Below are 15,973 nucleotides of genomic sequence, written 5' to 3' on the forward strand. Positions count from 1 at the left end.
GTGGGGAGCAGGAATAAACCCCACTGGAGTGAACCACACCTGGCTGATGTGGAGGGGGGTTAGGCCCAATGCCTGGTCAAAGACCATTAAGGCATTAAGGGACATTTTAAAGGCGGGGAGGGATGTAGGGATGCAGAAAAGTTTAGAGAGAGAATTAAGAGCTTAGGGCACAGCACAAGTAATGATGGAGCAACTGACATCAGGATGCTCAGGAGGACAACTCATACTTAATTGATCAAAGGAAAATACTAATAGAGCTAGGGGCACAATAAAAGAGCTGCACTCAAACTAGAGAGAGCATGGAAGAGAGTCATTGGGAGACAACAAGATCTAAGGGAACAGAGAGGATGAAGGGGAATATCCAAGGTGGCATTAGTAACTTTGACCTTGGTGGCTTTGCTGTTGGTTTAGGATAGAAAGCAGATCATGACTGTGCAATCTCAGGGTGGAGGGCGGACAAGCAGTTTACAGTTTAACAGTTTTATTTAAATAATGATTGTATGAAGAGAGCTGCCAAAGTATCGTCAAATTCAAGTAGCTGGTGAAACATTTGATAGATGGTATGATGGCCATCGAGGGATATGGTCCTATCTAGACACTGGGGCAAGGCAGTGGACCACCATGAGTTTCCTGGCCCTGTAGATTCCATTGTAAAAGTTTGCAATTCCACAATGCCAAGCTTGGCTTTTGATAAATTGAAGACAAGACAGAGAGAAGAGTTCCCTGCCTATGAGACCCATGGAAAGAGTGAGTTATGTTTTTAAGTTTATTTATTAAGCAGGAGCGAGAGTTGATGTAGTGAGCCCTGATTTCCACTATAGAGACCTGCACTGGTGCCTCTATCACTACCCCTTCCTCACCTCTGAAAGATCAACTAACTCAGCCCAAACATTGAAGATAATCAACACATTCGATGTGTTGGATATTTGGATGTACATTTCCGAAGAAAAGCACATCACATGCTGATATTTTAGTAACAAGTATATTTTATGTTCTCTGTCAGGGTGGTTCATCTCTTACAAAATAAAAATAGTGCAGATGGAACTCTGAAATCAACATAAAAGGATGACTTTTCCTCAAAACTTGGAAGATTATAACCCCGAACTGCTAATTGCATTTTTCTCTACCTGACTGGTTGAATATTTGCAACTTTTTCAGGTTTTTATTTCAGCTTTCTTATTCCTTGTTGTTTCTTTTATGACATTGAGAATGACTGATGAATTTGCTGAGCTAACTCAATGTTGTTAAAGGAATGCACACACCTCCTGTTGCTGGGCGCAGTGATTTTCATTCCTCTCCCTAGTGCAGCAGTGTATCCCTATCTCTGCTGCAATGGGAGACATGTGCATCTCGGCACTGTAACACGAGACTGCTTTCACCTGGATCAGTACCACACCATGTCCTGTCATAAGGGAAGTTCACACTTGTATTGACCTGTTCAGCACCATTCGAGCTATTCAGTAATACCACTGATTCTCACATCAATTCCAATCAGAGATTGAAAGTCAAGGGAATCACTACCCTTGGGAGCACACCGGCCAGTTTGTATATCTGCTGGCTAAGTGTATTTTTATACTGCCATTTAGAAGCTCAGACCCTGCCCCAAACTCTTCAAAACAGGACATCATTGGTTGTGAATTGTACTCATTGTTGTAATGTGGGAGACACAGTAACAGAATTGCTCTCAGCCAGGTCCCATAGACAACAATAAGACCAATGTCCTGATAATCTGTTTTAGTGATGTTGATTGAGTGATAAACATCGACCAAGGCATTGGGAAGAAGGCCAGTCCACCTTTGAAATAGTACCACGGGATCTTTCCCAGCCACCTGAGAGAGTATACATGGACCTTGGTTTAATGTCTCATCTGAACAGTAGCACCTCTGACAGCGCAGCAGTCCCTCAGCTCTGCAAAGAGAATATCAGCCTAGATTTTTATGCTCAAGCCTCTGCAGTGGGGCTTGAATCCTCAACCTTCTCATTCCGAGTCACGAGTTCTAATGCTCCTTGAATAGAACCAAAGGCATAACACCTCTTCCCACAGAATCTCTGCCAAACCATCACAAATTTAAAAATCAGCCTTTAAAAGAGCCTACGACAGTGTATCTTCCAGGGACGGTGATTTTACTTGTGCTGGAAGTTGCCTTCATTAAATCTATTTTTCCCAGAAAACACACGTGAATCAAAATGAAGCTGATTTAAATGGAACAGTGAAGGCAGAGTAATGTGAGTAGAAAATATTTAATCATGAGCCTGGCTGGAAGATGTTCCCAGTGACTAGAATGTCAATTCACAGAACATCAACCTGCACCAACATTTCCAATTCACTGACATGCAATACAAAATAACATAGGTCAAAAGAGATTCTTTTGTTCTTTCCTGGTGCTGCTACCTCTTTCAGATAAGCTTATGATGCCATTGCTGGAGTCTGATTCTTCTTGCAGGGTGGGCTATATTTCTACAACCAGGGACTAATCTTTTACAGGAGGTGGGGGGGGATAATTGCACAGGTGAAGCTTATAATTTTATAGGGTATGTTGTGTTTCTACTGCTGAGGCTGCAGTTATACAGGCTGGGTTGTAATCCCTCAGCTACCGGGTGGGTTCTGATGATCCCACAGATGCTAGTTTTACAGGATGAACTATGATTTCCGTGCTTAGTTGTAGAGTGTTGCAGGCGGCCTATGATTCCTGTGCGTTTTCTGTGCTTCACTCCATTCTACACATGCGACTCTATAAACAATTGTTGTAGTGGGCATGACAGTTAAAATCCGCTTGCGGGTACCATTTCCAGCTGCCATCTCCCCGCCGAAACATATTGTTCTCACATAAATGTCAATCTCAAAATCCTTGTTCTCACCTCTCTCCACCCTCTGTGTGTGTGTACTCATGCCCAGTTCTGCGCTCAGCTCCTTCAGTTTGGTCTACTTCTGATTTTCTGGACACTTTTCTATTACTAATGGCTGAAGTTCTCCCTCAACTTCCTGGCCTTGCTGGCTCTTTTCATTCCTTAAATCCTAAACCTTTATTAATCCTTTGTGATCTGTGCATTTCCTGTTCGGTCTCTGCTGCTTCATTCAATGAAGTTTGTGAGTCTCGGTAAACAAATTGGCCACCTCGTTTTCTACATTGCAGGACCTCAAAATTCACAAAGCTGCTTTTGGATAGCCCTGGGTCACATAAGGCACTAGAAAAATGCAAACTCTCTCTTTATCTGCTGAGAAGTTGAGAACATTTTCCAGCCTGAAAGGTTTATTTTAATGAGTGCAAGTTGTTTCTGTGCATTGTGGTGCAATCATTCACATTACCCAAACAAAATTGCATGCAACATCAGATCAATGAAGAGTGAAAATAAACTCCTTCCAAACAAAGCTGCTGAAATTCTCTCCTGAAATAATAGCCCTCTCCCTTTACGGCAAATACAATGCGCACCTTGTAATGTTAGCAGAATTGCTGGATTACATTACCATTCAAACAGAGCTCTGTTTAATTTGTTGATAGAAAATGTTGACTCTACCTCAATAATCTGTTGAGTGAAGGTCGGCTAGTTAGCTACAGATTTTAACCCTTTACAACCTAAATTGTTCCAATGAAACCATGTTTCTTTGGTTGATTTACTTGAAAGGTCGGTGAGATTGAGAAATGTTTCAAAAGAGCAGGTAGTATGTTTGGCTTCATAATCAGAGCAGTGGTGCATTAGTCTCCCGAGGTTCTGCCAGAATTTTCCAATAATACAGAACTCAGACTTCAATCATAATTCTGTATGCATTATCCACCATACTTTAAAGGCAGTGCTGTCGTGATGTGGAGATGCCAGCATCAGACTGGGGTGGGCACAGTAAGAAGTCTCACAACACCAGGTTAAAGTCCAACAGGTTTATTTGGACACAGTTGCAAGATAATGGTTGAAATGTGTAGAAACCTGAAACTTGACATTCCAACCATTATCTTGCAGTTGTGTTTTTGTCTACATTTGCCATGTTTGTGAATCCTACCTCTCCACCCACCTGATGAAGGAGCAGCGCTCCGAAGGCTCGTGATTCCAAATAAACCTGTTGGACTTTAACCTGGTGTTGTGAGACTTTTTACTGTAAAAACTGCAGAAAAGAGTGACACCAATAGTAGAGGTGGTGGACTATGAGGAAAGTTAAGAGGTAACACCACTGAGATGTATAAAGTATTCTTTGGCTGATGGTTGACATTTATTCTAACTTAATGAGCCAGAACATGTGTTTGTCAGCCAGGCCACTTGAATATAGATATATGACTTGAAAACCAGTTCTGGACAGAAAACATCCTTACTCAAAGACTGATGAACATTTAGGATAATCCACCAAGGAAAATGGTGGAATCAGCATAACAATGGGAAATGCGGGTTGCTGCTGGATGCTATTAAAATAATACAGAGGCTTTCTCATTATAACCAAGTGGCCTACTCTTTCTCTAGGATTCATCACATACTTTTCCAAGAAAATCAGAAACCTACTCAGATTTTCCTTTTTATGGCTAAGTGCAACTCCCGGTGTGTTGAACTGTGCTAATCTCGAGTCAGGTGAGGGCTAGCTGGGCAGCATTTGAGTTGATCCAAATTGCTGCAGTGCTGCTGGGTTGGCCAAGGTTCCCCCTCTTGGTCACTACAAGCCAGTGTGGGGATTGGTGCAATAGTGACCAACTGTAATGCCCTCTGAGAACTTAACAGAAGAAAAATGGCCCCTGAAGCCTTCTCCAATAAAGTTTTAAGTTTGTTTTATTAGTGTACAAGTAAGCTTACATTAACATTGCAATGAAGATACTGTGAAAATCCCCTAGTCACTCAGGCACCTGTTGAGATACACTGAGGGAGAATTTAGCATGGTCAGCACACCTTTTGGACCATGGGAGGAAACCAGAGCACTCAGAGGAAACCTACGCAGGCACGGGGAGAACGTGCAGACTCTGCACGGACAGTGACCCAAGCTGGGAATCAAACCCGGGTCCCTGGCGCTGTGAGGCAGTAGTGTTCACCATTGTGCCACCCACTATCCAGTATGATCATAGCTAATCCGCTGTCTCAACACCGCTTTCCGGCCCGTTCCCCATATGCCTTGATTCCCTAAGATCTATTTATCTCAGGCTTGAACATTCTCAAAAACTGAGCTTTTAAATCATTCTGTAGAAGAGAATTCCAAAGATTCACAACCTTCTGATAGAAGAAATTTCCCCTCATCCCAGTCTGAAAAGATTGACTGTCACCCTGAGAACATGCCCTGTGTTTTAGATTGTCCAGTCAGTGGAAACAACCTCTCAGTATCTACCCCTGTCTAACCCCCCCTTCAGAACCTTCTATTTTTTAAGGAAATCACTCCTCATTCTTCTCATTTATACTTCCTAAACACTTGATGGGGCAGTGTGTGAAACAGTTGCTTTGGAGCTGTAAGCCTCATTAAATCACATCCACCAGTGGAGGGAGTTGGGAATTTGTGCTGTTATTAAGCTCAGTTTTAATTTATCTTCCAGCTGAAGTATACATTGGAATGGGAAAGCCTACTGAGGCCACAGCTTGCATCCAAGAGGCAGCTAATCTCTTCCCTACATCACACAATGTCTTGTTCATGCGTGGTCAAGTTGCAGAGCTCCGAGGGAATATCGATGAAGCCAAGCGCTGGTATGAAGAAGCTCTGTCTATCAGTCCCACTCACGTCAAGACAATGCAAAGACTGGTAAGTGAATTCTTTGTGGCTGTGATTCTAAACTGATGTTGTATAGTTGTGTCGTGTAAATTAAACCATAAGTTGTTCTGCTTGATTATTTTGTGTAATGAAAAGTCTTTTCGTATCAGTGGTTTAAGTGTTGTGAATGTTATTTCCCCGCCTGTTTCTTTCTGTCTCATTAGCAGCATTACCACCATCTCTCATGTGTCTCATTATTGTTATGTGGAACTTTTTGAATGGGAGCATCAGTGTGGCTGCAGCACCACCAATGGTGGGAGGATGTAATTACATTGTGTCGTGTGTATATAGACAATTGTCATTATAAGTTTGCAACCACCATTATAAATCTGCATAGAAGAATTTTTGATGGAATGATAACATAAGGATAGAATATATGATTTTAAAAAGAAGACAGAATTACACCTGGATGCCTGAAGGGCGGCATGATGGCACAGTGGTTAGCACTGCTGCCTCACAGCGCCAGGGAACTTGGTTCAATTCCTAGCTTGGGTTACTGTCTGTGTGGAGTTTGCACATTCTCTCTGTGTCTGTGTGGGTTTCCTCCGGGTGCTCTGGTTTCCTCCCATGGTCCAAAAGACATGCTGGTTAAGTGCATTGGCCATGCTAAATTTTCCCTCAGTGTACCCAAACATGTGCCAGGGTGTCGCAATTAGGGGATTTTCACAGCAACTTCTTTGCAGTGTTAATGTAAGCCTACTTGTGACTAACAAAATAAAAACAAAAACTCTGACTCAGTTATCCCTGCCCTGGGAATTTGTATTTGGTTCTAAAATCTGAAAATAAAAACCTGTATCAGCAAATATGACTACAAATCTGTTGAATTGTTAGAGAAAAACTGGTTCACAAATGTCTTTTAGGGAAGGAGACCAGGTGCCCTTACTTGACCAGGCCTGTTGTGGGACTCCAGTCCCCATACCACGTTAACTGTCTTTTGAAGTGGCCTAGCAAGCATTCAACTGTATTCAATCCTGAGGACTTGAGGGTAAAATAGAGTCACTAATACTTATAAATAAGGCTGTGTGGTACCTGATAACAATCAATATTCAATAGTCCCCTCATTGTCTTGGGCACTATTGCAAAATTATTTTTATTGAGAGGACAATTGTGAGAGTCATGCATTAAACATCAAGTATACTTCGGCTCAAAGGTTTGTTTTGGATAAATGGAAGTAGCGCAAAAACATTTGGTTACAAGATTTGATTTTCTGATCTGCTGAAATTGCATACTCCACATTCTTTGGAAGTAAGTCACCCATTGTGATGAGTGCTTGTAAATACACTGTATAAAAAAAAAAGACTGCAATTAGATACCCTTGACCCTGTATAATGTTTGAAATGATATTTGAAACTTGTATATCTGATGTGCTAAGTGTAATTTTACAAGATGTAAATTTTAAATTTAAACTTTTTTTGTGCGAAAAGTTTATTTCCTGGATGCAGATTGAGCTGGATTCAAGGAACATGTTATCTGAATTCCCTATCCAATCTGTCATGGTACTGATGGAATAACGTTTGCCGAAACAACCTACTGGTCACTTTGTATTGATTTAGTGAGTAAATGCCCTGCCCACTGAAACCATGTGTTAATTCACCAAAGCTACTTTGACAACACTCCCAAACTCATGACCTGTACCATCAGGAAAACTAAGGGTAACATATGCATGGGAACACCACTAGCAGCAGTTCGCCCCAAGCCATGCACCATACTGACTTGGAAATATAGTATTTTTCCTTCACTGTTGCTGGGTCAGAATCCTGGAATTCCCTTCCTAAAAGCATCATGAGCCTACTCAAACCACACGGGCTGTGATGGTTCTAGGGGACGGTTCCCTACCACCTTCTCAAGGGCAATTAGGAATGGGTAATAAATTCAACACCCAGATCCCATGAAGGGATTTAAATGAAACTAGGGACAGGAGCAGGTCATACAACCCCTTGAGTCTGCTCTGATGTTCATCTACCTTAAATCCACCTATCCCTGTATTCCTTAATGTCCAAATATCCTGTCAATCCCAATCTTCAATATACACAATGAGCTCTCTGAGGTGGACAGTTCCAAAGATTCACAACCCTTTGAGTGAAGAGATTCTATCATCTGTCAGTCCCACATTGTCCATCCCAAATCCTGAGACCACGGTCATATGTTCCAGAATCTCTAGCCTGAAGAAATGGCCTCTCAACATCTACCCTGACAAGCCTGCTAAGAATCTTGTATATTTTGATGAGATCACCCCTGATTGTTTGAAACTCAAGGATATGGATCCATTCTCCCAATCTCTCCTCGTAGGACAGCCCTCCCATCTCAGGCACAGAACTGTCCCACCTTCAGTGTTTAGCTGGGTTGAGTTAGCTAATCTGATTTGGGATGTCAGTAGTAGTTGCTGTATGGATGCTAGACCAGGCGCTGAAATGGTGGGGGAGAATATCTCAGATCCCTGATTGCTACCTAGTGACTCCTACTGCAAAGTACATTTGCTAAGCCTTCTGGTGAGGGCAGGATCAAGCTTTGGTTATGATGCAAGAACAAAGTGGTAGGAGGAGCCCATTCATCCCTCTTGTCTGTTCCATCATTCAGCCCGCTCATGGTATCTTAACCCCATTTGTCTACCTTGATTTCCAAAGACTTCATACCCTTGCGTTAGGAGAATCTTATCAGTCTCTGTTTTGAAATTCTCACCTCCAACTTTTCTGGGGTGAAAGAGTTACAGATTTTCACACTTTCTGTGTGGCATCAGAGCTGAACAGCCTAGCTCTCATTTTAAAATGAGGCCCGCACTGGTCGAGTAACAATTCTGACATCCAGCACCCTGGCCAGCACACAAGGAGTATTCACCTGTGTCTGTGAAACTGTACCCAGTGTGAGTTAATCTTTCAGCCGTGGAGGGGAGAGCACTGGAAATAGATGCACGTGAATCCTGAATTATCAGCAGTTTCCATTGGGATTTCTGTCATCTCCCAGCTTAGTAATGCTCTAACCTGCTTCACCTCTGGATTAACTCAGTAACCAAGACATGCTGAGCTTCAGAAAATATGAATAATTTATCTGCCAAAGTTTTGGACGTAGAGAGAGAGTTGAAAGAAAATTTTGCAACACTTCAAAATTAACTGAACTGAACCCACTTGGGGCAGGTGATGGGGGGCGTCATTTCTGTTTTGTAGATGGTTTCCTTCGTTTTTGTAAAATAATTTTCCAGTGGCATTTTACTGATGATGTTTGTAAAATCTCAAGCAGTAAGTCACCAAGGAGTGACTGATGCTCGTGACTGTGTGTGGTTGTACAATGGTTAGCAACCCTGAGGTTTTATCAGCTCGTGTTCAGTTGTAGCAAACAGAATTTGATTCATTAGATGGAAAATGACCATGGAAGCTGCAGGGTTGCTGTGTTAAAAGAAAACCAAGCTAGTTCATTGATGTGATCTGACCTACATGTGACTCAAGTCTCAGTGTTACACAGAGGTTACACCTCAGAAGCAAATCATTCAGCCAACTGCTCTGTGGCAGTGTTTATTACACACAAGCCTTCTCGCTTAGTTCATCTCACCCTATCAGTATATCTTTCTATTCCTTTCTTCCTCATGGTCATTGAGTGTACACTAAATGCCTACTGAAGTGACCTAGAAAACAGGTCCATTGCTTCAAATAAATTAACTCTCGTAACTAAGGATGGGCAATAAACACAGACTTGCTGGAATCACTCACATCTTTAGATCAAATAAAAAAACAAATCAAATTATGATTCAGATCAGAAACTCCAAAGTGTTTTATGGCACCCGCCTGAATCATAAGTTTTGCATCTTGAATTTGGCTAGCAGAAGCATATAGATTTCACTTCAGGTATGATTCAAATGACCCACCAGAGAGCTTTTGTCATACAAAGTTTATTTAAGAATATGGTTAACATATATAGTTAGAAAATTAGCAAATACTTTTATCAATTACAAACAATAAACTATATGTCTAATCTTTAACAAATATATCTAGTGTGTTCCAATCGAAACCAAAACCTTCCATAGACAAAACCCTTTAACCAAGCTCAATACAGCAAAGACTAATGCTCACGTGACACTGGAAATTGAGTCCTTTGGTTGAAGTCTACAGTTCTCTGGAATCTATCAGAACAATTTGAAGTCAACACAGCTTCTCAGAACCCCAGGGATAGAGACTCTGATCAGGCCACCAGCTGCAGAATCTTTACTGCAGGAAAGCAAGACCTTGCTTTAAAATAATCAGCAGAATTTCCAAAATAAGCAGAGAGAGAGAAAAAACATTTCTTTTAAAGTGGCTGTCCCTCCTGAAAATTAAACTGTAGCTCAAGACTGAAAATGAAAGAACTTCTGTTGCCTGACCTGCCAACCAAAAAATCCCAAAGTGAAAACAAACAACTCCCTTTCAAGCCATCTTGAGCAATAAAAAGGCATCTGGTAGCCAACCCAGCAGCACTGAGATCAGCTGGGCTATGAGTTAAGAAAACGCTGAAGCTGTGAGAGCTGCAGAAACCATAATTTTTTTTAAAAAACTTTCTTAAAGGTGTACTGATGTCATAATCAAGTACAGTAAAAGTTGGCTTATTGTCAAAAGAAAGAAATGTGAGCCTCTGAAATGTCACAGAACATCTAACCTTGCCCTCCCAAAAGGTGCAATTGCTGTTTGCACAATAATTTTTTCTGATGTTTATAGAATGTTGGAGCGCAGGAGACTGACAGAGGGTGCTCTGACAAAGAGCCGTCCAAACTCGAAGCATCAGCTCTATTCTCTCTCTACAGATGCTGTCAGACCTGCTGAGAGGTTTTCCGGCATTTTCCGTTTTTGTTTCAGATTCCAGCATCTGCAGTAATTTGCTTTGATCACAAAGAGGATGTTTGGTCCAGCATCTTGTGTTGGCTTTTTGAAAAAGCTAACCAATTAGTCTTACTCTCCACCGTCTCACCCCCATGCTCTTTCCATGTTGTTGCAAGTTTCATGCAGTCTTATTCTGAGACTATTAATTGACTAATTTGAGTCTTACTAGTCTTTTACAGGGGAGGAAAGTGGACCAATCCTTGAAAGTTTTGGGAATTGGCCAGGAACCTTTAAGAAAAAACAGCCAAAACTAAATATTGCTCATTTTTTGATGAACTTTCAGTTACCTTTTCCTCAACTAAATGTCATTTATTGTTGTTGGCTTGAAGGTGCAGTGAACCTGAATGCACAGTTATTTGGGCCGGCACGCTGGCACAGTGATTAGCACTGCTGCCTCACAGCACCAGGGACCTGGGTTCAATTCCCGGCTTGGGTCACTGTCTGTGTGGAGTCTGCACATTCCCCCGGGTCTGCATCGGTTTCCTCGCACAGTCTGAAAGATGTGCTGGTTAGGTTCATTGGCCGTGCTAAATTACCCCTCAGTGTACCCGAACAGGCACTGTAGTGTGGCGATTAAGGGATTTTCACAGTAACTTCATTGCAGTGTTAATCTAAGCCTACTTGTGACACTAATAAATAAACTATAAACTTTATTTTATACATTGCTTGACAATATGGATTGATAGTATTTTTAGGTAGAAGCTTCTCCTGTTTAATAATAGAAATTACAATGGCCATCCTCGGAAGAGTTTGTCATGATTAGTCAGTTGACTTCATGACTAACCCTCAATGTTCTCGGATCAGATACATGATGCAGAGTAAATAGTGCTCATGGCTATTTACAATCTGTATCAATAACTTGGATGAAGGGACTGAATGTACAGTAGCTAAATATGCTGATGGTACAAAGATAGGTCGGAAAGTAAGTTGCCAAGAGGACATGGCGTGACAAATGAATTTAAAGTGATTGGGCAAAAGTTTGGCAGATGGAACCTAATGTGGAAAAATGTGAACTTGTCCATATGGGCAGGAAGAATAAAAAAGCAGCATATCATTTAAATGGCGAGAAACTACTGTACAATAGGGAGGGCGGCACGGTGGCACAGTGGTTAGCACTGCTGCCTCACAGTGCCAGTGACTCGGGTTCGATTTCCAGTTTGGGTCACTGTCGGTGCTGAGTCTGCATGCTCTCCCCGTGTCTGTACAAGTTTCCTCCAGGTGCTCCGGTTTCCGCCCACAATCTGGAATACATGCTGGTTAGGTGCATTGGCCATGCTAAAGTATGTCCGGACAGAGACCAGAGTGTGGCATTTAGGGGACTTTCGCAGTAACTTCATTGTGGTATTAATCTAAGCCTACTTGTGACACAAATAAATAAAATAACTCTGATTGTCCTTTTACATGCATCATAAAAGTTGGTCTGAAGATGCAGCAAAATGATTAGAAAGGCAAATGAAATGTTGGTCTTTATGGCAAAGTGAATTGAGTAGGAAAGCATTGCTGTACCTGTTCAGAGCCTACATCTGGAGTACTGTGTACAGTTTTGGTCTCCTTACTTTATAAGGGATATAATCGCATTAGAAGCAATTCAGAGAAGGTTTACTTGACTGATCCTGGTATGAAAGGCTTATCTTATGAGAAAAGCTTGGGCAGGTTTGGCCTATACACGCTGGAGTTCAGAAGAATGAGAGGCGATCTTATTGAAACATACAAGATCCTGAGGGGACTTGACAGGGTGGATGCTGAGAGGATGTCTTCCCTTGTGGGAGAGAACTGAACCCTTAATCTAACCTGACACGTTAGTGCAGTATTGAAGGAGCACTACACTCTTGGAGGAGCTATATTACCAATGAGACATTGAATTAAAGCCCCATCTTCCCTCTCAGTTGGATAGAAAAATATCCAAAAAAAAGAGCTGGAAGCTCTCCCCCTTGTCCTGAGATCAACACTGATCCCTCAATCAACATTATTTATTTGGCAATTTATCGTGCACAAATTGACTGTTCCATTTCCCATTATCCCAATGGCAAGTGCATTTCAAAGATTATTCATTGACTGTGAAGCACTTCTGAGGCATTCTAATGTTGAAGGGTGTTGAAAGGTTCTTATCTCATTTCTTCAATTTTAATTCCTTTCTATTTAACTGTACTTCATTGTTAACTTTTCAATATGACCATAACTTTTGGTTGGTTTTATAAGTTGGTCTAAGATTACACATCTGGAAAACTGAGCATGAAAAATGATATTTGTGGCTGGAAAGGGAGGAGGAAATGGTCTGGATGGTGGAAAGGCCACAGCCACAAGAGGACTGCCTGATTCTGAATCAAGTGAATCCAATTCTCAGAAACTCAGAGACTGGCAGAAGGTGCGTCTTTGGCAAGTGCTCGACTGTGAAGTCAATCCACCAATCAGCTGAGGGCGGTTGGAACCAGTAATACACTGACACAAATAAGCACTCAGACACCTCCCACAGGCAGCCTGCTGAGCCCAGAACAACCACTTCTTTATTTTAGGGGAGGGTTTTCTCTGTTCAGCGAGGTGAGAGATGTCAGAGAAATAAGAAGCACAAACTCTGACACTCGAAATTATGGAATTACACAGCAGGTAAAATGAGTGTGAGAGAGAGACAGAGAGAGAACTTTATTTGACCTTCTGGTCCAGGTTATGACTTGCTGGATTGTTCATTAGTTGTAAATATATTGGAGATGGGGAGGGGGTTTGGCAGTGGGAGGTGGTATGATAGTAGGGAGGGCGGGTTTAACCAGATGGGGCAGTTGAGGGTGGGAGGCCACATGATGTAACCTCCTGGAGTACATTCAGTGGGAGTTGGCAACTCACCTTAATTACATCCAAGCTTAGACTGAAGTTCTACACTGGAAATGTTAACCTGTTATTTATAGTTCAGATACTGACTAACCTGTGAATTTCTGTGATTTATTTTTGCTACTAATGGCATCAACAAGGATTGTACAAGACGCTTTAATATTGGGTTAAATGCTGTGCTGGTTCGACAGTTACTGACACAAACGCAGCCTGCTGTTACACATTACCTGTTTCCTAAGGGTATCAGCCAGGAAAGCTTCTTTATGTCAAGTCCTCCCAGCTAAGAGCTTCATCAAATCTATCATCTTTGCCCTGTTGATCTTTACTACACAAGGCCCATTTACCAGGAGCAGGCAGAATGAGAGAAGTAAAGATGTGCATTTATATAACGTCTTTCACAACTTAAATAATGAGAGTATGCCATTTCAGCCCTTTCAGCCTTCACTGCCAGTCAATCCACACCCTAAGGGCATCGATTGTGGTCATGAGCAGATAATCTGTCTTTCAGTGATGTTGGTGAAGGGATAAAAATTGGCCAGGACACTAGGGAGAACTCTTCTTACTCAGGGCATGCCAAAGGATCTTATATATTCACCTAATAGGGCAGATGGAACTGCAGTGCTGATGGGAGAATTGTTTTGGTGTAATATAGGCAGCGGTTTAAGTGAGTTGAAGGTTTAGAATAGCAACAGAGCTTATCAAAGCCTAGTTGGCGTAGAAGTTTGTGACCACCACGGAGAAAGTTAGAAAGTTAATGTGTTGTCCCTTTTATGTTTGCCTAGGAATTAGATATTACCAGCATCTACCGCCTTGTAATTCCCAATAAGATAGAGAGATGCTGGAATGTTTCTTTTTTAACCAAGTTGTGAAATGATCAACTTGGATGTCTTGTAACCACTGCGCGCGGTAACCCAGTCACTGAGTTTCCAATGAATTGATATTCTGTAAGCAATATTCCCAAATATGGTTTTTGGGGGGAAAAAAGTCTGGAAATATTCAGTTCATTCAGAAAGCAGAAGCTGAGACAACATCATTGTACCGAAAGCCTTCATGTGTGCTTGTTAAGCACTCCTTTGTTTCAGAAAAAAATAGCCCCACTGCTTGTATTTGAAACGCTGCCCAAGATCAGGTTCACTTTCCCGAGAATGTAAGTGATAAGAGCACAGACAGGTTATGGTGATAGGACGTGGAAATTAGTACTTGCTTTAAGGAGACTCCAGCCATGGGTTTTGTTCAGCTAAGAACTGGATGCAATTTAATAAGCATTTTTATCCTCTCTCTTGTGGGTATGTTTCCATTCAGGACCATGTCCCTTCTAGAGAAATTAATTTTTGTTATCAGCTACTATTTTGCCTGAAGCATATATTAGAAATGAGCCTGTCTCTCCAGATTCAGTGTGTGATTTCATCCTGGGCAATTTAATAACTCATTACTGGCACTGCCAATGGGAATATTCCTGATTCACTGTCTCCTTGCCCCCATTGTCTAGTAGGAAGAATGTGATTAGTCTGGAGGCCTGCACTGAGAGAGAGAGAGAGCAGGTGATCATACAGGCCCACTGAAGTCTTAAGGAATGCAGAACTGAGCTCCAATATATGCTGGAGGGTAAAGTATACCTGAAGAAGGAGAAAAGTCACCCACAATGCAGCATTTTTACACAGATTAACCATTAGCACCGTGACAAATGAGAGTACTAGTTAGTAAGGGGAAAGTGTTTGGGACTGAAGCAAGTAAGAGAGCAATACCTATAAATAGAATCATTTTAATTGTTCTGCTTGAACATTTCAAGCAGAGATTGAAACAACATAACAATCACTTGCATTTATGTAGCACTTTATCAAAAATCTGACTTCAAGCCACATACGGAGACATTAGGACAGTTGAGCAAAAGGCTGGAGAAAGGGAGGCCTTAAATAGCTTCTTAAAGGAGGAAAGAGAGACATAGGGGAGGAAGTTTCAGAGCTTGGGGCCCAGGCAGCTGGAGGCACAGTGACTAATGGGAGGGTGGTAGAAATGGGGAATGCACAAGAGGCCAGAATTGATGTGGAACAGAGTAGGTTAGTACTGTTTCTGCATTAATCTTGTCACGATGAAATATTCACAGATGTAACTTGACATTAAGGAGGAATATTTACGTTGGTCGGAACACCTTTCTGAGGCAAAACTGCAAATAAGTTGCTTTGCAGCAATTCACAACGTTTCTATGACAAGCATCTTCCATGCCTATGGCCTCTACCACCGAGAATGACAAGTGCAGCAGACACACAGGAGCATCACCACCTGCAAGATCCCCGCCAAACCACACACCATCCTGACTTGGAAGTATATTGCCGTTCCTTCACTGTCACTGGGTCAAAATCCAGGAACTCCCTCCCGAACAGCACAGTGTGTGTACCAGCATCGCGTGAACTGCAGCGGTTCAAGAAGGTGGCTCACCACCACCTTCTCAAGGGCAGTTAGGGACAGGCAATAAAAATGCTGGCCAGCCAGCAATGCCACATTCCATGAAAGAATTAAAAATACCAGGGAAGGGACAGTGTGCAGGACAGCAGAGAGGTTGCAATGAATAGGAGACATAAGGCCCATCGAGAAGTTGTGTTTG

The 15,973-nt window shown here is 42.0% G+C and overlaps 1 protein-coding gene across 1 annotated transcript in view; it reads left to right on the forward strand.

Moving 5' to 3' along the window:
* ttc7b (tetratricopeptide repeat domain 7B) overlaps positions 1-15,973 on the forward strand; it is a 277,583-nt gene that overhangs the window by 212,378 nt on the left and 49,232 nt on the right. Inside the window, exon 19 of the mRNA XM_080202203.1 lies at positions 5,496-5,698. Within this exon, the coding sequence (XP_080058329.1) occupies positions 5,496-5,698 (203 nt within the window). The remainder of the gene's footprint in view (positions 1-5,495; positions 5,699-15,973) is intronic.

Source organism: Carcharhinus amblyrhynchos, chromosome 14 (genome assembly GCF_965287045.1).
Source record: "Carcharhinus amblyrhynchos chromosome 14, sCarAmb.v2.hapA, whole genome shotgun sequence".
Taxonomy (NCBI): Eukaryota; Metazoa; Chordata; class Chondrichthyes; order Carcharhiniformes; family Carcharhinidae; genus Carcharhinus; species Carcharhinus amblyrhynchos.